Source organism: Hyposmocoma kahamanoa, unplaced genomic scaffold (genome assembly GCF_003589595.1).
Source record: "Hyposmocoma kahamanoa isolate Upper Pololo Valley unplaced genomic scaffold, ASM358959v1 263, whole genome shotgun sequence".
Classification (NCBI taxonomy): Eukaryota; Metazoa; Arthropoda; class Insecta; order Lepidoptera; family Cosmopterigidae; genus Hyposmocoma; species Hyposmocoma kahamanoa.
In genome coordinates, this window is record NW_020653766.1 from 3,681,598 (window position 1) to 3,707,571 (window position 25,974).

General features: G+C 37.1%; 1 protein-coding gene across 2 annotated transcripts in view; it reads right to left on the minus strand.

Moving 5' to 3' along the window:
* LOC113228963 (protein MON2 homolog) overlaps positions 1 to 25,974 on the minus strand; it is a 74,857-nt gene that overhangs the window by 19,465 nt on the left and 29,418 nt on the right. The window contains exons 11-21 of one of the 2 annotated variants that reach the window (XM_026462406.1): positions 19,569 to 19,665; positions 17,284 to 17,412; positions 16,127 to 16,203; positions 14,959 to 15,089; positions 14,482 to 14,601; positions 13,767 to 13,959; positions 11,997 to 12,130; positions 9,852 to 9,963; positions 7,318 to 7,359; positions 2,208 to 2,335; positions 1,521 to 1,622 (exon numbers count right to left, since the gene is read on the minus strand). In XM_026462406.1, coding sequence (XP_026318191.1) covers positions 1,521 to 1,622; positions 2,208 to 2,335; positions 7,318 to 7,359; positions 9,852 to 9,963; positions 11,997 to 12,130; positions 13,767 to 13,959; positions 14,482 to 14,601; positions 14,959 to 15,089; positions 16,127 to 16,203; positions 17,284 to 17,412; positions 19,569 to 19,665 — 1,265 coding nt within the window. The remainder of the gene's footprint in view (positions 1 to 1,520; positions 1,623 to 2,207; positions 2,336 to 7,317; positions 7,360 to 9,851; positions 9,964 to 11,996; positions 12,131 to 13,766; positions 13,960 to 14,481; positions 14,602 to 14,958; positions 15,090 to 16,126; positions 16,204 to 17,283; positions 17,413 to 19,568; positions 19,666 to 25,974) is intronic. The other variant, XM_026462407.1, reaches the window with a different exon arrangement.

The window sequence follows — 25,974 nt, forward strand, 5'->3', positions numbered from 1 at the left end:
AAACTTGTGTATTGAAAAAATGGACTGTGTTGTAAGGCTTACTACATATTTCAAAGTTTAAATCACAATAATGGAAGGCAGTTGATGCGTTGTTCAGAACATTATATCCTTCACTCCTTTTCGGATTAGGCAGGTTTTTGTTTTAACTTATTTTGTTAAATTGTATTAATATATGTTATAAAATCTTAAGCCGTAACTTCATATTTAAATTTTTATTGAATTGATATTCAATATTTTTTTATGTGAAATAACTCCACTAGCTTGTAATAACTTAATTAACTTGTAATAGTAATAATTATAAAATTATTAATGCAAAGATCGAACACTCAGAAAAAATAACGGGCCGGATTCGAACCGACGTCTTCTAGCATACCGTGGCAGACGCTATACCAACTAAACCACGGAACAAACCAGCGGACCTCACTAATTTTTCTATGTGTATGCTGTCTTGTCTTCATATTTGGTTTTTTAACGACTTTTTAGCCGTAGCGCCATCTATGAGAAATCTCAAGTATTTCTTAACTTACCTAACGTAACTTACTAACAGTAACTTTATAATTAAATTGTTAAGATAAGCTTTAAATTGCAGAAGCTCACTGATGAGCGTGAAAATCAAAATGACAAATCTATACGACAATGCAATGGGTTACCAATGCAAACGTCAACTTTGATACAAATTGGAATAGCTGCGAAACTTACGAGTTTAAAGCTAATTGTAAAGGCGTTTGTTCAGGGAAGTACTGCCACCATATCTATTTCTACCACCAAGCAGCAAATACATCTGTGATGAATAGGAGTGTCACTTACCATCAAGCCCACAACTTGTTCGTCCAATCTTACACAAGTAAATCCGTTTATCAATACTGTAATTTTGAGGCGAGGCTGTGTTGACAAATTGCTAAGGCGTTAAATGTATAATAATCTTTAAGAGTTGATACAATCTTAAATGGCTTTGGTTCATTCCGCATACCAGTGAAAATATTACAGTAAAAAAAAGTAAAAAAAACACGATTCGAGTTCTTAGGTCTTCACGATTGTTACACATAAGAAATGAAACTATTTTTCCGGATTTAAATCGCGTATATTTGTTTTTTCAAACAACCGTGACCATGGGACCTGTAAAGGGCCCGAAACGTCGGTTAGTTTGAAAAAACAAATATACGCAGTTTAAATCCGGAAAAATAGGTTCATTTCCTATGTGAAACGCGATTCCTCAAAAATTATCAGGACAGAAAAAAAACACGAAATTTTACAAGAAAAGCGCTGTATTCCACAGGTACTTCACAGATACTAAGGTTTTTTTAAATACCAACTAAAGTAAATAGAACAAGTTTACTTTATGATATACGATTTTCAAATGACTTTAATTGTGTTAGTAAAAAAATTAATTCTGAAATAAAGCCAGTGCCCTGTCGCACAATCCAAGCGCAATAAACCGTATTAGTACGGGAAAAATTTTAATTTGAGCTAAGGTAGTATCAAGTCTTAATTGTATAATGCATTACCTATAATATAATTACCTCCAATAAATGGTTAGTAATAGGCCTCCATGTAACTTCTATCCTGTGCATATTCGCCAAACCAGTCTCTAATAATTTGGCTACAGCGAACAGTGATGGCTCCTGTAAAAATAAATACACAAGGTGTTTGTAAAATACTAACAACATTGCACGACTACTACGACTATTATTCCTAACATCAAAAACAACAAATTTTCAATCCTAGAGTCATCGACAACGTATACTATTCGTCTGCACTCCACGCACAGCCCACAACTTTGAAGCATCATGCATACGTCAAAGCAGCAATAACATAATTAGTACATCACAATGTAATACACTTATTATCACCTTCTTAATACACATATTAAGGGCGGTAAATAAAAAAATACCAACGAGATGGTTTTATTGACTCGATTTGCAAATGGCGGGTTTTTCGTTTTTTTTCTTTGTGAACAGATTGCCAGCTATTCTTCCATAGATAATTGAACTCGAACTAAAATGTTATAAAAGGCACAGATCCGTGCAGCCACAACGTATTAGATATAAAATAAATAATTTCCAAATTGTAAAAATACTGGACGTTGTTCTGTTTTTTGATAATGTAATGAAAAAGCTCGTGGGCATAATTTAGGACATTACGGTCCACTTTGCTTGCATGTCATGACACTGTTTACGAGCAAGTGTGGTGAAAAACAAGTTACGTACCCGGTTAGAATATGCTAGTTCCATTGCTTCATTGGACAGCTTACAGAGAGCATCAATCAAATGGTGCAATGCTACGTCGTCCAAGTTCTTGGACGACTCGAAGACTCGAGACAGCATCGCTGAGAGAGCTGGAATATAATATTGTTAGTGATTTTACATCATAACGTAGACGGGAACAAGTCTACTTCTACGTGTGGCGCACTATACGTTTCCGGAATGAATAAGAAAAAAAAATACTATAAATGGTTAGAAATGAATTTATTGTCTCTCAAAATATTCTCCGTTAGCGTTAATGCACTTTTTCATTCGAATAAAACAATTTTGAAAACATTTATGCTACTCCTCCGTGACAATCTCTGAGACATATTTTTCATACTTTTCGACAGCCTCTTCAGGTGATGAAAATCGTTGACCGCGTAACTGGTTCTTAATTTTTGGAAATGAATAAAAGTCACAAGGTACCAGGTCGGGACTGCACGTGGGAGAGCTCATAAGGTCAACGTTGTTCACTTTTAAAAATTAATTTGTCTGTCTGGCCGTATGAGAACTGGTATTAACGTGGTGCAAGATGATAAGGCGTTTACGGTTATTTTTACGAAGTTGTCGAACGTTGTTGAAGAACGAAATGGTCGTGTACTAATCAATATTCACGGTACAACGATTCTCCAAAGCAGCAGTAGCCACGTGTCCACTTTTATTAAAAAAAGAAGCAATCATCAGCTTAGAGGAACTTTGCACGCGCGCCACTTTGGTTGGTTTCGGCTCATCTCGAAACATCTCATGCGCTCGATTGCTGCGTTGTTTTGGGATCGTAACTATAATCCATGTTTCGTCACTTGTTATTATGTCCCACACTAAGGTTCGTATTCTAGAACTCTACTCAATGCTCAAGTCAGGACTTGAGTATAATTTAAAGCACTAGAAATCATACTCAAGTTCTTGCCATTAGAGTCGTATTTCCAGAGTAGAAATCATACTCAAGTATGCTCAAATCCTGACTTAAGCATTGAGTACAGTTATGGAATACGACCCTTAGTTTGACGCCCCTTCGTTGCATCTGGTAAGCATGGCATTGCACCAAGTGACGCAATCCGTTTTTTGACCCTCAGTCAAATTGTGTGGGATCCACTGAGAGCACAGCTTTTTCACACCCAAATGTTGGTATTTGACTCATGCCTGTGCCTAAAGATGCCCGAATCTCATGGTATGTCACATGTCTGTGTGTTTTGATCATACGGCGCACAGCATCGATGTTTTTGTTGTTCACAGCAGTGGACGGTCGACCATCACGAAATTCGTCACTGAGATTCACACGACCGCGTTTGAATTCTGCCAACCAGCTAGAAATAGTCTTCTTGCATGGTGCTTCATCGTCAAAAGTAGTTTGAAGCCGAGCGAAACTCCGCTGAGCTGTTAAATTACACTTAAAAAATCATACTACGAAAACTTTCACGAGTTAATTACATGGTGATGTAGACAACCAATTTCTAAAATGACAATCACAATGTAACAAGTGACAGTCAGAAACAAACTGTATTCTACAGCCAAACAGTTCCAATTTCAAATGTTGTAATTACTTTTTAAATATTGTTTACGTAAGTGGTCAGTTCCGGAAACTTATAATGCGCCCTATGTAGTAATATTGGGTGCTAAGAAAAGTATAAACATTTTGGAGAATGATTCAGTGTGAATATTGTGAAAATTACCGTCTTGATTGGGGTGTATTTTTTTAATAATCAATTTGTAATCTGTGGTGGAATTAATTCTTGTTGATATAAATTACACATCGTCGGTTAAATTCGTAAAGTTGATTAGGCATAAAAACAGAATTACTAGAAATAATTATGTGACAATCTATGATTATACCTATCCTTTACAACTAAAAAAAGTCTAGAAATTATATTTTAAGCCTTAATGGCTCGATATTGCTCTTAGTAAAAAAGGGGGTTCCATCCAAAAACGGAGCTACGACGTTTTCAAATTTAGCCGGCGACATGTAGGTTTGCAATTACGGTGTCTATGTACACGGTTGCAGCAGCAACACTTGTTTGCATACGTTATTCAGATAATGGTAGAAAAGGACAGTTAGTGTTTGTTGCTTACATGTTGATGTTTATGATTGTTTTTTTTAATTTATGTTCTCCCACACTAAAATTTAAAGGAACGATTTTCCTATACAAAAACTTGGAAGACATTCTGAGGCGCAATCTAATGGCAAAATATTGAACTACGTAGTTGAAAGCTGTCTATGAAACTTCAGAAGCAAAATAACGTTTTCAATAATACTATATTTATTATTCAATTAATTGGACGGTATCAAGCTTAATTTTGTTATTTATGAAGAAAGACATTTTGGGCGTGAGTTCTCAATATTTATTTTCTAATTCTGCTACATTGTTTCTATCATTCTTCGACACTGGAACAAAAGAACGATAAGAACTAATGTACTCTAAAATCGATGATCCATCTGGGAGATGAAACTATTTTCCAGTTTTTAATTGCGTATATTTGTTTTTCAAACAAACCAACGTTGACTGGATGGAGTTGTAAAAGGCCCGAAATGTTTACTTTTCTAGGTGTCAGTAGCGTCTTTAAAATCATTCCAAGAGGTTCTATCAGCAGCTGGGAGGGTGGCAGGGGCCATATAGGGAAATATTATATTCTACATAATACATAGACTATGTGATTTGGATATTTTTAATGATTCCTTGTCCAGCTTCAAAACTAAAATTAAAACATTCACGTTTACTAGCAATTAAAATAAAATTATATTAACTGCCTCCGTGGTCGAACGGTTAACATCACAGACAGCCACGCAGAGGTCCCGGGTTCGATTCCCGTGCCGAGAGAAATATTGGTATAGTCGACATTTATTTCTCACGTGAGTTTGGGTGTAACTTGTGGTTGTCTATGTGTGTGTCCATGGCTCCCACGATACAGGGTTTCCCTAGTGCGGGGCTGTGCGTGTGTGCATGTCATATTAAGTAATTATATTAATTTGTAATCTATTGCTATATAAATTTGAAAGTGTAAACTTATATACAGAGTTTTTTTAATTGGACATTTTTTTGCCTTATACAAGGAAATGATCCCTTCATGACACTGAGTTGATTAGCACAAAAAATTTTTCGATCACTTTCATTCATTTTTATGGACATCTCACGCTTGACCAAATAATTGACTATGCAAAAATTGTTTTTACAAAAAAAAAGATTTAATGGTTCCTAAGACACTTTCCCTATATCTTCTATGATTTCCCCATGCTGTCCCATTAAAAAAAACACTGTATAACAAAAACCGCTTGTTACTACCAGCATGCCGTGGTAGCCTGTAAGTGCGAAACCTATAATGCTTTTATATTTTGACTGTAGCTTATAAGCTATACTTTAAACATGAGTTGGCTGTCCATTTTAAATAAATAAATAAAACTACTGCAGATATGAAAACGGACGTCAGTGTGCGGGGTTCTATGTGTCACGAAAACTTCAACTCCGTATCGACGCTCAATCATTACCAAAACTGTCAATAATACTTTTCCCAACACCCTGTATAGAACTGTTAAAAAAGGTATCCATCAGCCAAGTATCTTCATAATCTAAATATAATACATAAATACTGTCATAGAAGCATTATCTATCGTGCTTCTACAATTTGTTTTCAAAATAAGGGTGCCCACGCACTCGGTGAATATAGCTGCTGAAATTGAGTCGAAACAAAGATAAATATACGATAATTGCTACGATGTTGAATGTCAAGTTGCATTCCAGAATTCAGCTGGCGAGGTGCACTGTAGCGGCCTAATAATGCTGTTTAAAGTTGCCTAGCAGTGGACGATAGGTTAAAGTAGATATGATATTTTACAAACAAAACAGTGCACAAAACAAAAAAAGAAAACAAGGACAAACAAAAACAAAAACCCAAATTCTGGCCAGCAAGCTCCATCCCAGTGCACTTTGTGTACAAAAGCTTTGCCCCTAGTGTCTAATGTCCATTTGGAAACTTTTTATTAACCACTGATGCAAAAAATAAGTCTTATAAGTTTGAGTCTGCTATAGTAAGGCGAGGTGAAGAAAAGCAGCATTTCCTTAATCAATAGCATTTTTCCTCTTCACAAAAATAAAGAATCAGTGTTGGTGGCTGACAAACCTTTTTTTCGCTTGTATTTGGCTGCCAAGACATGGTTCAGGTTCTCGATGACTTAATCTGTTTACAATCTGGCAAAACGTAGACAGCCGTTTTATTGAATGTATCTTAACGACATTCTGATTGAAAATTCGCTTCAGAAAACAGCGGTGTATTCTTAAGCGGCTAGGTGTTTTGGAATGCATCATACCATTACCATTACCAGTGCCATTTCGCTACGATATTTAGGTATTTTGGTTCTACCGCTATATTTATGATTGCCAGATGTCGTTACCACACTTTTTTCATAATATCAAGTGATGGGACGAACAAGTGCGCCAGGTTGTAAGCTACACGCCTGTCCATAACAGTTGCAGTGCCACTCAGAGATTTAAATCGCAAAGATCCGAGGGACACTGCCACAGCGCCTAAGAAAAAATAGAAAAAATTCACTTTGATCCGCTTGGAGTCGACTCAGCGTCTCCCAGCAAACCGTACCAACTAAACCACGAAACAAACCAACGGACAACATGAATTTTTAGATGTGTTTTGTTGGAGATTTTTGTTTCTGGTTTTTAGCGAATTTTTTGCCGTATCGTCCTACCTGTACCTGTAGGTACCTGTGATCTATGAAAGTTTTTCTTCACTCAGCGATGTACCTTTACAGCTACCAACCACTGACTAGAGATGTCATTGTAATAATTTTAATTAGGTTTATTTCACCATCATGATATCCAATTATTTTTTGTGAAATTACGCCATAGTTTGTTATAATTATTAAACAAAGATCGAACACATAGAAAAAAATCACTGCAATCCGGTTGGATTTGAACCAACGTCTCCCAGCAAACCGTGCCAGATGCTATGCCAACTAATTTTGTGTTTTCTTGATTGTTTGCAATGTGCCTTAGCTGTCAAGATCGAGCGTGTGAAAGAGACACAGTTTCAAAATGAACACTAGCAGCTAAATAAATGGACTCGTGTGTACCACTCATGACTCCGAGTGACTCGGCAACGGGAACTTGCTGCCCTGCAAATAATTGTCAGTACATTCAATACAATTCGCAAATTACTATACACAGGGACAAAAAGGATCCACTCTGCAGTGATCATTTTGGGCAGATCATACTTCAGCTGATGATGGTACTCAAGATAACAAACAAGTTTAAGAAATTTAATATTTTCGAATCTAAAATAGCGTACGCCGTTATAAATTTGATTCAGTAAAAAATTCAAACTGTGGCCCCCGGGTCTGGGGGTCGATTAAGAACCTTACGATTCGATTTGATATCTTATGATTTCTTTTCATTTTTATTTACAACACCCAAACCGAACGTCAAACTGTCGTACTCGAAACCTAACCGAAATGATATCTCACCCGAGCTTCTCGACCGGCAAAGGCTACAAACCTTATTGAGAACACAGTTATATGGAAATATCTTATTATTTTAAATAACGTATGGATTTTGTTAAACTTTATTAATTTATTTTAGTACAAGACTAAGGTATTTCTATATTTTAGGCCTCTAGAGTGATAAAAATGTATATAAAAAGATTTTAATTTTTCATATAATCTATTTTACCGATTAACTCCGCAAACGCTGTTGGAGAACGATATCGTATCCTAATCGAACGTTTAATTCGAAAGTACTGAATAACGCCCTTCGATTTGAGTACAACATCCAATCCAACGATTCGGTTAAAATATCGAAGTGTTCTGAATCGGGTTCCTGAGCCAAATCGACGGTAAAAGGCCGGACGGTTTGAAGTTGGTTCCTTGGTGGAAAGGTCGTTGTCTTCTGTTGGACGCAACATGTGTAAATACTTTTGCTGCGTCCTACTTAAGACAAACTTCGCGTATGGCAGGTTCCGCGGCTGAAAATGCCGCGAAACTAACACATGTTAAATATTATTTATTCCATAGGTAAAATAAATTTACACATGAAAACGTCACATTTAAGCTACTGCTCGTTCACTACGCTGACCTCCCTGAGAAGAACGAACAAGAAACTCTAGGGATTGCTCTTTTCAAATAAACTTAAATGCTATGGAATACACTTTGAATCTTTGTGTGGATTCTGGAGCCGTGTCGTCTTTCCATACATCTTTATCTAACACGTAGTCTTCAATTTTGTAATATGATTTTTCGATCAAAATATTCTGGGGGTTCGGAAGCTCGGAACTTGTTTAAAGAGTTGGGTCGTCGACTCAGAGACAGGGGCTGCGATTACCGCTTTGGGTCGTGGTTGGTCCATCAAGTGTCCATTGCCGTTCAGCGAGACAATGTTGCCAGTATAATGGGAACTTTGGGAGCGGCCACGATACGGGGCGGGATTTTTTTAAGGTTAGATTAGTTTTTTAGTGTAAAAATCACTTGCAATATTGACGAAGCCCAGTGCTGATTTTTAACCAGAAATATTTAAAAAAAATTAAACATTTTGAATTATTTTGGGAACCTTTTTAGCCTCTCTAACTTCAATGGGATAAAGGCGATATCTTCATCTTCTTCTTAAAGTGCCTCTCCACTACTGTAGGTTGGCCGTCAATATGGCAAATTTGTCCCTGTCCAAGGTCAAACGAAACAGCTGTTCTGCGCTGTTGACTCCGGTCCACTACGTCTTCTAGTGCGTAGTAGTTCTTGCTTTCAACCTTTCCCATCATTATAAGTTGAAGCAGTTGGCATCAATCGTGTGGAAGCACGTGACCGAGATATGTGATTTTGCGCTTCTTGATTTTATTTTTTATTTTTTTATTCGGGTTAACAGCAGTTTACATTCACAAGAGTTACAATTCAAAAATTATACTAATTTAGTAAAACTAATGAAAGTTAACCACATTTGAAATCAAATTTGAAAAATTCAAAAGAAAGTCTTTTCGAAACAACTGAACAATTGTGTGCCAGTGTCTATCCTTGTGAAGCAAGAGTGTTTGTGTGGATAGTGTATGTATGGGTAGTGTTTGTGTGGCGTGTACACTCAATGTATCAATTATGAGATAAATATGCAATGAATGTACAAAACGTAAAATATCCAAATAAATATAATGAAAAATATATAAAATATACTACAAATTAAAATGAAATTATAAAGTCTAAAAATAATGCATAATGTAATATAGTATAATATAGTGTAGTGTAGTGTAGTGTAGTGCAGTGCAGTGCAGTGCAATGTAATGAGATGGGCCACATCAGCTGGCGTGAGTTGTTAATGCGTAGGAGTACTGTCTCGTTCTTGATTTTCTGCATTTAGCTAATATAAAGCATGCGTCGGTATCACCACATCTTAAATGTATCGAGGCGATATAGTATGTGTTTATTTTTAAGTTCTTTGTTATCATGAGTACGATCATCAGATGAAGGATTAATATTGCGCGACCTATCACTTATAAAACGTTATTCAAAGTTGGGCTATTTAAGGCGGAAGTAAAAGGACACTATAAGCAAGAATACTCCAAAGTTCGACTTCTCACAGAATAGGTGATGTTTTGGTGCAATACCTTCTCAAAAATTCACATATTTTTTACCTGGTAAATCGGCCATGACGGCCGATGTGCTCATAACGGCGTTCGCGTCGGCGCTAGCTCGACTCGCCTTCATGCTACCGCCTGTCGATGGCTTTAGCCCCAGAATCCATACCTTCAAAAAGAAAGATTTTTTTAAATACACAAACGGGTTTAAAGACAGAAATTAACTAATATAAAATAACACCACTTATTTGCCCAAAATATGCTGTACAAAAGGGTTATAGTAAGACAGAGCTCATAGTTTACCAAAAATTAGCATCAAACATCAACATTATCTATAGTGTATTACGTTGTTCGCGGCAATGTTGCGTCGGACTGAATGCACTGCTCTACCAGCTTATGACGTCATCGTCTCTTTCCTCTACCCTTTACCCTTAAAAACTTACCCTTTCAAAAGTTCGTGAAATTACATCTATTTGTCAAGTTTTATTGCAATCGGTTAATGGAAAGTGAGCGAAACTGGATTCATCCTCTAGTTTGCCACCCTTAAAGTTGGAATATTTCCTTCAAATTTAAATGGGACCAATACTGAGCTACCCTGTTTCCAATGAAAAAACAATGATCATAAGAAAAAATATATACAGTCGAATTGAGAACCTTCTCCTTTTTTAAAGTCGGTTAGTTAAAAGTTATTTTTAACAATTGTATATTTTATTATGCCATTGGAAAGTTTGCTGGTACTTATAGCACAAGTTTTCCTTTTTAAGTGCCAGCTGACATAAACGTTCTGATTCTTTGATATCATCAATTATATAACAAGAAATAAAGGCGATATAAGGGCCATCCATCCCTGGAAACTCATCAAGCAAATGGGCCTCATATCACTTTTAAATATCAACTCTCATTTGCACTGAAATCACAAATTAGAAAGCTGAAATAGTACAGCGCCAACAACTGAACTGTGTGTACGTCTCCGTATATAACAAAAATATTCTGTATTTATTGTAATAAAAATAATATCTGTTCCGTTCGGTGGTGTGGGAAAAACGGCAAAACATCTAATTATAAAACAAACAATCACATTTCAAAGGTAACATATTAAATATGTAATTTTTCAATTTTCGTTCATTATGGCCAATCGGAGCGCATTTGTCACCGTAATGAAATGGCAGAATAGTTTTCAAACAAATTAAATGGCACTTCGTCTCTAATTTTGGTCATTACTCGACGAATAAGATCCTACGTGAGACTCCACTGGGATTATATTGCAATTATGATAATATTTGTTATTCTGCTAAATTCTAGATAGTGTCAGTGGAGTAGCAGTGATGGCACTCATTCATTTAGTCACTAACGATCAATATTAATATACAATTCATTATACAATAAAATTATTTATAATATGCGCAATTATGGCATAGGAGACTGCACGCTATTATGCTTGGTAAGTACCTACGATGCAGGACGAAACATGTTTGCTTACAACGGGGCTAGACGGAGCTGCCGCATTTTGTGGCTCGTAAGCCGGGGACTCCTCCCGCGCGCCTACCTATTAATCTTGCGTCGCCCATGTGACACAAATCTTGCAATCGGTATCTTTACAAACTAAATAAGTTCCATTTTTGTTTGTTGTAAATAATGGACACTACATTATACACGGTTATCACTGTACATATGTATCAATTGAATTATTTAAGTATTTTATAAATATAAGAGAACACACCATACTACATTACAGAAATATATACGTAATTTATTTTAGTTTACACGTCCGGTACTCGCTCGGTTTTAGGGTCCACTGAAAATCAGCGTCACAGCCTTTTCCCGGCGGTGACATTAGTTGAGTGGATCCTATTACATACGCCACAGCCGCACACATGACGTCTCTAGTTAGTACAACAACAGTGTTGACTAGCTTTGTGGTCATTTAATTACTTATTACTAAGATTTTATTTTTAATTCATTTTATTTAGTTTTTTTTGTTATTCTATTTTCTGTTTGTTTTAATTTAGTTTTGTTTATTTTTATTTTTTTAATTTCTTATTGTGTATTATTGTGTTGTGGCGTTATGTAATAAATGGATTCTATTCTATTCTATTCAATATTATCTTAATAAAACTATAATCCTATTATTATAATTAACATTGTTACACCAAATATCGTGGTAGACGTGTTCCGTAAGTTTTCTTATAAATATACACTAACCAAATGCTGCAAAGTGGTGAGTACAGGCAACCAAGCCTGCTGTATTGTGTCGCCGTCTCTTTGGGCCGCACACAGCAAAGCCTTCATTGCTGTGACGTGTCTCGATGTCACCATAACGAAGGATTGTTGTTGACCTGAGCAGGAACAAAACAATGTTGATATAGATAACCATATAAATTGTAAAAATCACGTTCAAAAACTTAATTTTAAAAAAACAACAGACTTTCACGCTGCTTTAACTATATATTTTTTTTATAATACCAAGTGACGGGACGAACAAGTCGTGCGCCTGATGATAAGTTACACGCCTGTCCATAACAGTTGTAGTGCCACTCAGTGCTTTAAATCGCAAAGATCCGAGGGGCACTGCCACTGCGCCCGTCACCCTGAGACATAAGTTGACAAGTCCCATGTGCCTGTAATTTCACCAGCACCGTTACCCTTGAAAACTTTAACACAGTAATGCTGGCTGATTGAAATAGGTCAGGTAGCAGTACTTCCCTATTACGTCAAAGCCTACGCTTGGTTAAACTATGTTATAATTCTATGGGGCAATAGCACGGATACGCCTAGTCTCTTCACTCTACAAAAGGAATTAATTAGAATCCTCACAAATATAGGCCAAACAGATAATTGTAAATCCCATTTTATGAAACACAAAATCCTGCCTCTCCCTTGTATCTATATCGTCATCTGCGTAAAAAGCGCGTACCTGCACTAAATCAAATTTTACAGGGGGGCGATTAAACTTTATTATTTTTTTATTTAAAATGGCTACGATTTTCATTTTTGCATACTAAGCCGATGCTTCACGCCGATTCATGTTATCTACCGACGGACAACAATAGATTCCCTTAAATCACGTTCATTTTATGCCACGACATTTACGCGGGTTTGATTTGGCCACAAAATTACCAAAATGGAAACTAATAATCAAATGCTAATTAAGCGTAATTGAACTATCTTGAATCTAATTGAACTATGATATACTAGAAATGTGTAAATTTGTACGAAACCATCAATGCCTATACCAAAATCATAAATTATTATTTATTAATCTTATTACCATATTCCAGGTTAAATATGCATTTCTCTAGCTCAAACATCATGTCAATAAAAATATAAAACAAATTTCCGGAAACTATCAAAAATTAATAAAATAATTTTTTTTTTGAACGTTTCATATCATGTGACGGGACGAACAAGTCGTGCGCCTGGTGGTAAGCGACACACCTATCCGTGACAGTTGCAGTGCCACTCGGAGTTTTAAATCGCAAAGATCTGTGGGGCACCGCCACTGCGCCCATCACCCTGAGATATGTCTCAGTTGACAAGTCGTTATACCAGCAAAGTTATAGTAGCAGTAGACCTCCTTGTGAAAGAGTTCGTCCAGTTAAGTACTGCCACCTTACCTATTTCTGCCGCCAAGCAGTCACGTGATCATTACTGCGTTCCGGTTTCGAAGGGTAAGGGAGCTGGAGAAATTACAGGCACATGGGACTCGTCAACTTATGTCTCAGGGTGTCGGGCGCAGTGGCTGTGCCTCTCAGATTTGTGATTTAAAGATCTGAGTAACACTGCAACTGTTAGGGACAGGCGTGACGCTTACCACCAGTCACACGACTTGTTCGTCTCGTCACTTATAACTAAAAAAAATCCCATATGCCTGTACTTTCACCAGCACCATTAAAAACCGGAACGGCAGAAACAGATAAGGTGGCTGCATCGTTCGTTGCAAGAGCGAATCGAGCGTGGAGGCAAGGCACTGACCGACAGGCGGCTGCGCCGTGGGCAGCGGCGTGCCCACCCACACGACCTGGTGGCGGCAGTCGGGCTCGGGCGCCGGCACCTCGCGGCGCCAGGGGCACGGCAGCGCGCCCAGCGCCGGCACGCAGTACTGCGCCGGCAGCGCCGCGCGGCACAGCGCGCTGATGCACGCGTCGCGGCCCACCGCGTGCCCCACCTGCGAGGTCCCACATTCGACTCTAATGTGTCACATATCGACGATTCCGAGGCAGGTTGCCTGACACTAGCGCCCGTAGTATGCCGCCTCGATAAAGCTATTATATCCACATTTAGCTGTGAAATTCGAGTGATAAATCGGCGTGATAAACTCGCATCGGAGTGATAAAAAATTATTTTAAAATTTTATCACAATAGCGAACATGGCGAGCACCATGACGTCACATTTTCTACAACAGAATATTAAAGACAAATATACCGTTCAAAAAGATGAGAAAAGAAATACTTTCATGGCATGATACTATCGTATCAACAAAACACTGCAAGTAATTGGTAATATACTCCTGTGAGGTTGTTAATATTTTACAAACAACCCCGTATAATCAATTACGCCTGTATGGTGAAACCATACACTCTGAAACATGAGAATGTTATATTTTTATTTAATTATTTTACCCTTTCCCTAAAAACGATTCATTTGGAGTTGCGCCACTTTATTGTTAAGAATGAGGTGTAATCTTACCTTCCCGCTAACCCTAGCAAGCGTCTGTATGGCACGTAAGATATTCTCTAGTTCTCCGATACTCGCTTCTGCCAGCACCGACAAACCCCACACCAAGCCGCACCACGACGACTTCAGCAACTGCAAACAATACCAATAATCACTAAATGGAACACAATTTTTATTTTAGACTTTAATAATTATATCATTTTTTTTTTAAATAAACCAACCTCAAAAGTTATTGTATTACATCTATTTGCCAAGTTTTATTGAAATCGTTTACCGGAAAGTGCGCGAAACCGGATTCATCCCCTAGTTGCCACCCCCTTAGGGATTGAAAATTTTCTTCAAATTTAAATGGGACCAATATTGAGGTACCCTCTTTCCAACAAAAAAAGAATCATCATCATCATATACAAAATAATTCAGTTTTTTAAAGTCAGTTAAAAAAATGCTTGGAATTTTTTAATCCTCTTGTGTTAAACATTTAAGACTTACCTGTAATTGTAGCTGCCTTTCTTTGTCCTCAGCGTCAGCGTCAATTTTGTCAACAACGTTTGAATTCTGATCTGCTTCTCCATTGTGGCCGTTGTTCGTTATTTCTTTATTGTCTGTCTTTTGGTCTGATTCTGGAATAAAAAAAATATAGTCAGACTAACGAGTTTTTAGGTTTTAGCGATTGTTATTTATAGGAAATGGCACTATTTTTTCGGATCTACATCGCTTAAATATAAATAAATATTAGACATCACATACGTTGCTACCACAGAACAATAAATACAGTAGAAGTGCTTAGTTTGTGTGGCACGTGTGTCAACAGTATGCGAAGTTCCACAAACTTAAGTTAAATCGGCCATTGTAGCTTTGTACGTTATGGTCTGCCTTATTTTGTAGTGCAAAAATGAAAATCGCATTTATAATTTTATCCATGGTGGAGTTACATATCATTGTTAAGTCTTATTTATTTAATTTTCTATTTTATGTTCATCGCAAAATTATTTTTGTTACTGGATACGAAAGTCAACCTAACATTGCTGCAATATGGTCGCTTCTTTTTTGATTAACTAAGTAAACACCTCGAATTCGTCGTCGTCCAGTCCTATTGACCGCTAGATGGCAGCGCATTGATTGAAATTTAAATATAAAATAAAAACGTCGTAACTTGCAACAATAGGCATTGAACTTTCAACGATATACCAACAGGGTAAAGTTTAAATTATATGAACAGTCCAGAATTTATTATTTCTATTCAAATTAGAAAGTACGATCAATCATTTTTAAGACTTCATAGTATTTTAAATTATGAACGAGTTTTGGCGACAGCGGTTCTGATAGAAATCAAGGCCCTTCCATTGTTGTTATCTTCTTCCGTGATTGCTCCCTAAATAAGTAACTAAAGCATTTGTGTTAATAAAATCGGAAACAACAACGGTACCACAAACACCCACACCCGAGAATATATACAAAAGGTTTTTATGAACTCAGGACATTCTAGTACAGTTTGCTAGAAGACGTTGGTTCGAATCCAGGCAGATCGAAGGAGTTTTTCCTGATTGTTCAATCTTTTTATTAATTATTATGACAAACTAATGGAGTAATTTCACAAAAAAATAGTTGAATATTTTGGTGGTGAAATATACTGACATTCGATAACTTAATTAATTACCTTTTTGATTGTTTATATTTTTATTGGCTTCCTTTTCGTCTCTATCGCAGTTCCCATCTTCGTACAGTTCTTGTAATCTGAAATGGTATTTAATATGTCACTTCCTCGTATAAATAATGTTTGAATTTTATGAATTTTCAGTGACTCTGTAATTAATTTCAAATTATAATCTTTATTATTATTTGAGATTCCCGAATCTTCCACGGCCTAGAAGATCATTTTCAAATATTTATAGTTTGTCTTTCTTGAAGACCTCCGTGAAATGACATAAGTATCGGTCAGGTTGCTACTTTTCACAAAATTTTAAATAGTTATGTAGTTGCTGTCGATAGTTTTATCGATAGATTGGGAAAGAAGATAAATTTTACCCAAAAATGACTGAATTGTAATTGTTACGACGTTCTAAACGATTACTAATTGCGTTATTGCCTTCGTTGTTCTTATTTTGACAGTTGACCTACAAGTATTGAGATCAATTTTTATTAATATGGAATAGCTGAATATAGCCGGATTTATTGAATTAAAATGAAAAACTTTAAAATGTCCCCTCTTTGCATTTTGCATAAACCTAGTTCTAAGTACACTGTATGTATGTATGAACTTACAAAAATTGACAATTCAAATGAACTTGAACTTCAGTTATTGGATGAATAATGGGTCGAGGCTGATTCAAATGAAACAAGTTCGGCTATTTATTCCATAAGCGTGACCAACATGCAGTCGACAATCGATACAATATTTATCGACTGTAATCACTAGCTGCTTGCAAGAGGGCAACACTTTGACATACTGCCTCCGTGGCCTAACGGTTACCATGCCAGACTGCCACGCAGAGGCTCCCAGGTCCGATTCCCGGGCCGGGAGAAATATTTGTATGGCCTACATTTACTGCTCTTGTTGAGTTTGGGTGTCATTTGTGGTTGCCTAGGTGTGTCCATAGCTTCCGCGACACAGCGATTCCCTAGTGCGGGATTATGTTGAGTGTGTGCGTTATTATTATTATTATTACTTTTGCACAATGAACTGTCATTTTACTCCGTCTTCAAAAATACTCTAAATGGGACAGGCGGTGTTCCCTGTTTAACGGCAGAGTCAGCCGGATTCAGGTACTCAGGTTCAACTGGCAAATGATATTATATTATGATGATGATATTTACCTAAAATACTCGTTCCCCTCGACAGTGATAGCGATTGACCTTATCACCTCCATGAGACAAGCGTACGCCACTGAGATACCGTAGCCGTCTTGTATAGTCGGTGCTTCCGTGCGGTCTAGCATTTCTATACTGTAATTTTAATAATGTCACATTAAATTAAATTTTGTTGTTCACACAATGAAAGCCAAAAAAGCAAAGTGTGAGATAGAGGGGGAGAGATAAAGAAACAGGCGGCCGCGCGGTTGCCGAGCGGTGTCCGCGGCGGCACCACGCGGTTAAAGAGAGGAGTCCGCGTTGCCGCCGCGCAGCGACCGCGTGCGTCTAACTGTCATGGCAAAATACGCTCTATTTGTTCAGCTTTTACATTTTAATTTAAATGAGCGTTCCGGACACGCGGGCTAGCCTGGCTTGAATTTGATCTACGCGGCGGCCGGGCGGCGGCCACGCGGTAATTTTATTAATTACAAAATTACCTAATTATATATATTATATATATAATTTAATTACATATATAATATAATTTAAATGTTGTTGCATAATTTCAGATTCGCCATTAATGTACATGAAGGCGTGGTAACCGGGCGGTCGCCGCGAGAAAACTTTCTTCTCGTGTAACTGCGTGCTAAGAGTTGGTTACTACAAGTACGTTAATACAACATTACGACAACCATATAAAAAGTGCATTTTTTTTTCATCGTAGGTACAAGATGAGTCAAGGAGTCATTAATGGCTGGCGCGACATTCTTTGAGTGGATCGTAAACCAACTACACACATGAAAAGTGTCTCATTTTTTTAACATCGGTAGATATTTTTGGTCAATTTTATAATTTCAATTTGACCCAAAAATCCACGAGTGTTGAAAAATAATTAATTAAAAACCTCATTTTCAAAGGCAAAAAGGTACTTGATTCTTAGACACTTTAGATGTGATATAATTTTGCTTAAACAATGGTAAAAATATGAAAAATACGTAATACGAACTCACGTGCAGCTGTGGTGAAGAAATCAACATTTAAGAAAAAAAAACAATGGAAAAAAAGTATTACGTGAATAGTAGTTTGATTCTAAAAGATAATATTTATTTAAGGAACCTGTACCTTCTCCACGTGGCCTTTCTATTATTAACACTGACATGTTTTGTTGTCTCTTTTCTTAAGGTGCTGTGCTTTAAAGACCAGAGCCCCAATGGTTATTGTAATTCCAGTACGACTCCACTGACATTGTATTGCAATTATGACAATATTTGTTATTCTTCTAAAATTTAGTTGCAATGGCAGTTGAGTCTCAATAGTGCCAGTGGAAGGGCAGTGATGGTATTAATTCACTCAATCACTAATGCCGGGTTCACGAGTCTTTGACTTGCGTTTTTACTTGGTTGCTTGACTCGCTTCGCACATACGCAAGGATCTGTCGCGTACGCGCCGGTAGGACTGTTCACGAGTCGCTCGCTTGCGCCGGCCGCTTGCTTTATGTCAGTTTGATATATCTACGCAAGCAACAATGAACGTTTGCGGTGGACAGCTCCACTGGCCAATGACAGAGCAGCAGCCGGTTCGAGAGTGTCGACAACCAAACAAAGGCCAGGCGCCGCGCTTGCGCGCAAGTTTCTCCGCAACGCAAAGCGGAAGATTCGTAAACGCCTTTGCGCGGAAAGTAGATGCCGTGTACCCAGTCAACGCAAGCAAGCGAAAAACGCTCGTGAGCCCGGCATAACGATGGATGTGGCTATACCAAAACTACAATGAAGATTACCACGCATATCTTAGTTTTTATCTCTTTTTTTTACAATACCAAGTGACGGGACGAACAAGTCGTGCGCCTGGTGGTAAACGACACACCTATCCATAACAGTTGCAGTGCCACTCAGAGCTTTAAATTATAAAGATCTTATAGGCACAGCCACTGCGCCCGTCACCCTGAGACATAAGTTGACAAGTCACATGTGCCTGTAATTTCACCAGCACCTCTACCCTTCAAAACCGGAACGCAGCAATGCTCACATTACTGCTTGGCGGCAGAAATAGGTAAGGTGGCAGTACTACCCTGGACGAACTCTTTCACAAGGAGCTAAATTATATAATAATAATTAAAATAAGCAGATTTGGGGCTCTGAAGGTCATTGCCACTGCACCCATCACCCAGAGACATAAAGATGACAAGTCCCAAGTGAGTCTGTAGTTTCACAAACATCCTTGCCCTTCAAAACCGGAACGCAGTAAAGCTCACATTACTGCTTGGCACAAGAAAAAATATTTAAAAAAGTTACTAGAGAAAAAACACTCACTAAACAGATTTTGCCGTTCCAGGATCGAACGTGACACACAGAGGTAACCACACGCCTTTCCAGTAAAAACCTGACTGCTGCGGTATGCCGGATACACCTGTAAACAACAACATAATTTTTTTTATTGAATTGATATTCAGTTATTTTTTGTGAAACTACTCGACTAGTTTGCTATAATTATTAACACAAAGATGGAACACTTAGAAAAAATTCCTTCGATCCGGCCGGATTCGAACCGTCGTCTTCTAGCAAACCGTGTCAGACACTATGCCAACTAAGCCACGGAACGAGCAGGCGGACTTCACAAAGTTTATTATGTACTTGTTGTCCTAAGTTTCGTCTTTCCTCTACTATCTTTTAATTTATTTCCTATATTCATACTTTATTTTTCTTTTTCCTTTAAAAGTGTATAAGTATTTGATATTATTATTTATTTACTCTCTCTCTAACTCTTTCAACTAACATGGAAACCACAGGTTGATTCAATATGTGCAAAGCTGAGTGGATTTGTATTTGGTTTACAGCGTCTAACGCACATATGTGATCAGACGACTGCCTTGATGGCCTACCATGCATTTGTCTGCTCAAGCTTGCGGTATGGCCTCATTATCTGGGGGAACAGCGTAGGGATAAGCTGTGTATTTGCTATCCAGAAAAAGTGTGTCAGAGCTAGAGTGTACAGTAGGTCCGCTCGAATCGTGTAGACCGTTTTTTAGAAAGCTAAATCTTCTAACGCTTCCCGCCATGTACGTATATCAGGTATGCATGTTTGTTAAAAAAAACTTGGTCTTATTTACTAGGAAACGTGAAGTATGTAATTTTTTAGCTAGATATCCAAACCGCATAGCTGGCCCCTCCCATAAGACTACTTGCTTTTATAGGAATTGCTATAACATGTCCATACAAATATGTATATAAATGCTTTGCCTGCAGCTATCGCAGATTTACCTATAAAAATATTTAACAAAAAGTTATTTGATTTGCTATGTGATCTGTGTTTATACGATATCAAAGATTTTTTTATAATAAAAAGATATTGACATTTTGTTTGTATTTGGCATTTTGTTTATATTTGTGCTGTTATTACTTCTATGATATTGTTTAATTTATGATGTTGTTGCTGTTGCTATTTATTGGCATTTTTACTTAATTTTATATGACATTGCTTATTTGACAAATTGTATAATTTTAATTTATGACATTATTTAACCTCAATTTATTTTAATATTTGCGTGCCAGTATCTGGTGCAACACGTGTTCTTGACACCTTGTATAATAATATCTTTTCTTACCGTGTTTGCTTGCGAATAAATATTTCATTTCATTTCATTATTGTTATGTGTGTGTTAAAATTATTTGTATGTTCATGTATATCTATCTACTTCTATTTTAATAATTACTTATTATGTAGTGAGTGAGTATGATGATATTCTTTGGTTGCACCCCTTATCCCAAATGTCTATCCTAAGGTTACCTGGAAGAAGTTGCTACATAGCAATAAGGCCACCTGTTGCACAGTAACACTACTACTATGAGTCTTAAACTATTGTATTTTAACAGTAATCTAATGAGCAATAAAGAACATTTCATTCATTCATTATTAATAATTATAAAAAACAAGTTAATAGACCGCTTCTGTGTACTTCGATGACACAAATCCATGGTGGTAACCCATTTAGCTCATTCAGGTTGTTTCTAGCTATATTTGAAATGACAAATATATGCAAACATTTATTATAATTTTATATTGTTTCATGTTGGTGGAAATTTGTGAATGGCATTGAATTACTCATATTTAAGTATACCATAATTGTATTATTTATCCGTGAATTTTCCTAAAATGTATAAATAAACAAATAATAATTATAAATATAAGCAAATTAGTAAATGATAAATATATGCAAATATTTATTTACAAAAAGCAATCCCTAGAGTTCCTTGCTTACATCCTTCTCAGGGGAATCTGTATAATTTAGTAGATTTTAGTCAATGGAAATTGAAGATATTTGAATTTGAGCACTTGTTTAATTCCTGTGTATGTTTGTGGACCTATTATTTAAAATGACAACCTCAGAGGCCCAACGGTTTATACTGTGGGCGCTGTATGAGGAGGTCCCGGTGGGACTAAATTGAGGAATGTTTTTTTTTAATAATACTAAGTGACGGAACGAACAAGACGTGCGCCTGGTGGTAAGCGGCACGCCTATCCATAACAGTTGCAGTATCATTAACACTTAATTACACTAAAGCGACGGTCAATGCCCTGCGTGTCAAATACAATAATGGTCTTAGGATGCTATTGGGGCTGCCACGATTTTGCAGCGCATCAGGTATGTTCGCGGACGCGCGTATCGAAAGCTTCAGCGCGATTATTCGGAAGAGAACTGCCTCCCTGATGCGTCGCGTGCGTGGCAGTTCCAATAGCCTAGTTCGTTTGATCTGGGAGAACCCTGTCAGTGAATTGTGGAAGCACTGGAACTCAGTCCACATGGGTTCCAGGGGTTTAATTTATAAGTTACTGTAATATTTCGCAAATTTAGTACTAAAATAGGTTGTAAGAATTTTTTTTTGTAACTAACACTAATATTGACTATGATGACAGACTATGTCTGAAATAAACTTTTTGAATTGAATTGAATTGAATTAAGATCTTTAAATCGCAAAGATCTTATGGGCACTGCCACTGCACCCGTCACGTTGAGATATGACCCATGACATGACCCATGAGCCTGTAATTACATTAGCACCCTTACTCTTACATTTAAATATTTATTACATTACATTAGGTAAGGTGGCAGTACTTCCCTGGACGCACACTTTCACAAGGGGCTCCAGTGTTACTAAATTTTCTATACCGGTTTTGGTTTGGGTGTTATGGGTAAGGCCACAGAGTGAATTTCGTTTCTCCGGTACCTATATGGAATTCCCTAGTTTGAGACCAGGCAATTGGTGTAGTTGTCTGGCACATTGAAAATACATTGTTTTGTATACATACACGTACTATGGGCGTGGTTGGCCCAAATTTAAAAAAAGTACAACGTAATTCTATAAAGCCATGACTTAATGTCAATGCAACAAACAATTTAAAGAGCGCTACACTGTTAACTAAAAATGCACGAAATTCTTTACGTTGCTTTGCTAACGCATATAATAATTTCTGCCAACGTTTTTACAACAGCTAAGTTCGAGATCCGTTTTTCTGACGACGATGAAGTTCCCATCACGCTCGGTTAGTGTGCATTTGTAATGATATTAAAGCTTTAGTTCGTCACGATGCCACTAGATGGCATTGACCAGTCCGAAGCTATTTTTGTAAAACGCGATGTTAACATTTTCCTTCAGCACCATATAAGTAGTTAAGCTAACCGTTTGAACGTGAACACATACACCGTGAACCACTATTTAACTGCCATGCCATGACTGCCGCGCAGAGCTCCTAGGTTCGATTCCCGAGCTGGGAGAAATATTTGTATGACCGACATTTATTTCTCTCGTGAGTTTGGGTGTAACTGTAATTTGTGGTTGTCTATGTATGTGTCCATGGCACCCGCGACATAGGGTTTGCCTACTGCGGGACTATGTTGGGTGTGTGCGTTATTATTATTATTAGAGGTGGGCGTTTAAACGAAAAGCACTTAAAAAAGTCTGCTTTTTAAAATAAGCGAATAAGCACATTTTTCATTTTAAGCGTAAGCGTTGGTCACTGGTCAACTGACCATAACAATTTCATTTTTTACAACGTGCCTAAGTTTCAAGTAGCGCTATTTATGTTTCCTAAACAAATAATTCAACATAACGTTGCAAGCTTTTTTAAACATAAAGTCTATGCGCTTAAACGTTTTTCTAAACGAAAAAGTCGTCAAACTAAAAAGCGTAAGTGAAAAGCACTTTTACAAGCACGCTTCTTAAATGTACGTTTTAACGCTAGAAAAATAAGCATTTTTTCCATTTCAACGGTTAACATCTACAACAGTTAAACAACTTACGTTTTTGAACGCTTTTAAACGCCAATGAACAAAATGTTAATATAACAATGTCATGTCATAAATAAAAATATAACTCGTATTTTACAAAAAAAACCTTACTTATAACCTTTAGTGGTTTACTCTTGCGTTTCGCTATCCACACAACGTTGCAAGCTTTTTTTAACATAAAAGTCTATGCGCTTAAACGTTTTATAAACATATAAAGATTTTGTTAGCTTCAAACTAAAAAGCATTTAAGTAAAAAGGCGTTTAAAAAAGCAAGCTTTTTTTATAAAAGCATACCGTTTAAACGTTTGAAAAAATAAGCAGTTTTTCCCATCTCTAATCATTATATGGTGTACGGGACGGGCCGGCAAGGGATTTTTAAGTGACTAATAGTAATATACCTTAAGGTTATGACATTATAGTTGCAATTTCAATGGTAATGATCGTAGCTGCAAAATAAAGCTGCGGTATGCTTAGGGAGGGATGCCGAGCCGGCAGCCTTGGGGATGCTTCGGAAGGCCGAGTGCGAACATGCGGGGCGAGGGAAGACGCACGGCAAGACTGATCTGAAGAAAGACCAGACGCGTGCATGATGTCGCAACTGCTTCAGCATGTCTAAGGACGCTTATGGCATGCTGAAGGCTGCCGCGTCGTAAGGTCGGTAACCTCACTTAGGTATCCACTATTTGTACTAAGTGCTAAACAAATCGCACCCCTTAAGAAACAATGGCATAAGTGGAGTTACGTCAAACATGGTTATTGCTCCATTAGATACAGAAAAATATAACCCACATCCTCTCCAATTCTTGTAACTCGATCTAGAACAACAATCCGTTTGTACTTTCAAATTAAACTCAGAGAGCACATTTTAATATTGCAAAATACGCCTGGAGAAAGTTTATTAGTAGTATAACGCAAAATACATAAAGATATAGTGACAATTTTATTTTTCAAATCAAATTGAGTTATTTATATGTTATACCTATTTATATGCGCGTCCACAATTTTTTATTTTCTTTTCATTTTATTTGCAATTTTTATTTTTAAATCGGCCAATTTCAAAAAAGGGTCCATTAAAAACCAGCGCTGTGGCTCCGCCGCAGTATTTGCTGAGTTGGGCCCTTTTCAGTGCAATACACGTTAAGCATAACATCATATTGTACTTGTAATATGTGTATGTGCTGAATAAATTTATTTTCTTTCTATCTTTCGTACAATATTAGTTGATAGAATTATAAGAATTCGAGAGCTTGTAATTCTATCTATGTGGGTTATATTTTTCTGTATGTAATGGAGCAATAAACGTTATTGACGTAACTCCACTTATGCCATTCTTCAATGAGAGGTGCGAAATAGTGGATACTTAAGCGAGGTCACAAACAGTGGTACCTAGAGTTATAATTGCCATTAGTGTTCCCTTCATATAAAGATGCCGAAGGATCCCTAATGCCATTCTCTAGCACTCACTCTTTCTCGTATGCCAGCGAGGCATACAATTTGCCTTTTACTGTGTAACATTAGCCATAGATAAAGTGCTGCGCATTTCGGAACAATGTAATAGACAATCGAACCAATCACGCAGTTTCCTTTGCGTTACCCCGGCATTTCCCAAAAGCCCTTTGCCGCGCCCCTTGAACAAACTTAAATTAAAATTTAAAAACCCCCGACACAAAATAAAAAGTCAATAAAGTTAAAACCATAGATTTAGTATATAGGTACCGTCAAAACCGTCGAGATCAATTGGACGTAGTTAAGCAAAAAGGATCCAATCCACAAAATTATCAAAAAATGAGTTACATGTACCAAACGGTTCCTAAAGTTTAACCTCTTCGATCAGCAAAAAAATCCAAAATAAATAAATATCTCTGGAGTTACATGACGTTATAAGTTTTGATAATAAACCAAGAGTGAGAAACACTTTTCAACTTCAAACTGCCATATTATTATCTCGAAAGTGACTGGGTGTGCATTGGATACTTTTTGTTTAACTACGTCCAATTTAATGAGGGCAAACACGGTAATTCTACATTAAGTAGTTAAGGAGTTGAGCAGTCCGCAGACTGTCTTCGTTGCTGCATCAAATCAATGTTACCATATTTTTGGTTTTGCATTTACTCTAAAATTTGTTCATTTTTTAACCCATATCCCTATCGTTTGGTACGACATATGCACACTACTACATGTTTTTCTTTTTTTTAATAATAATAAGTGACGAAACAAACAAGTCGTGCGTCTGGTGGTAAGCGACACGTCTATCCATAACAGTCGCAATGCCACTCAGAGCTTTAAAGTCTCTTGTGTCAATTTCACCAGCACCTTTACCCTTCATAATCGGAAAACAGTAATGCTCAGATTATTACTTGGTATGGTAGCACTTCCTTGGACGATCTCTTTCACAATGAGCTATAGTACTTCTAAAACTCATTATAACCGTC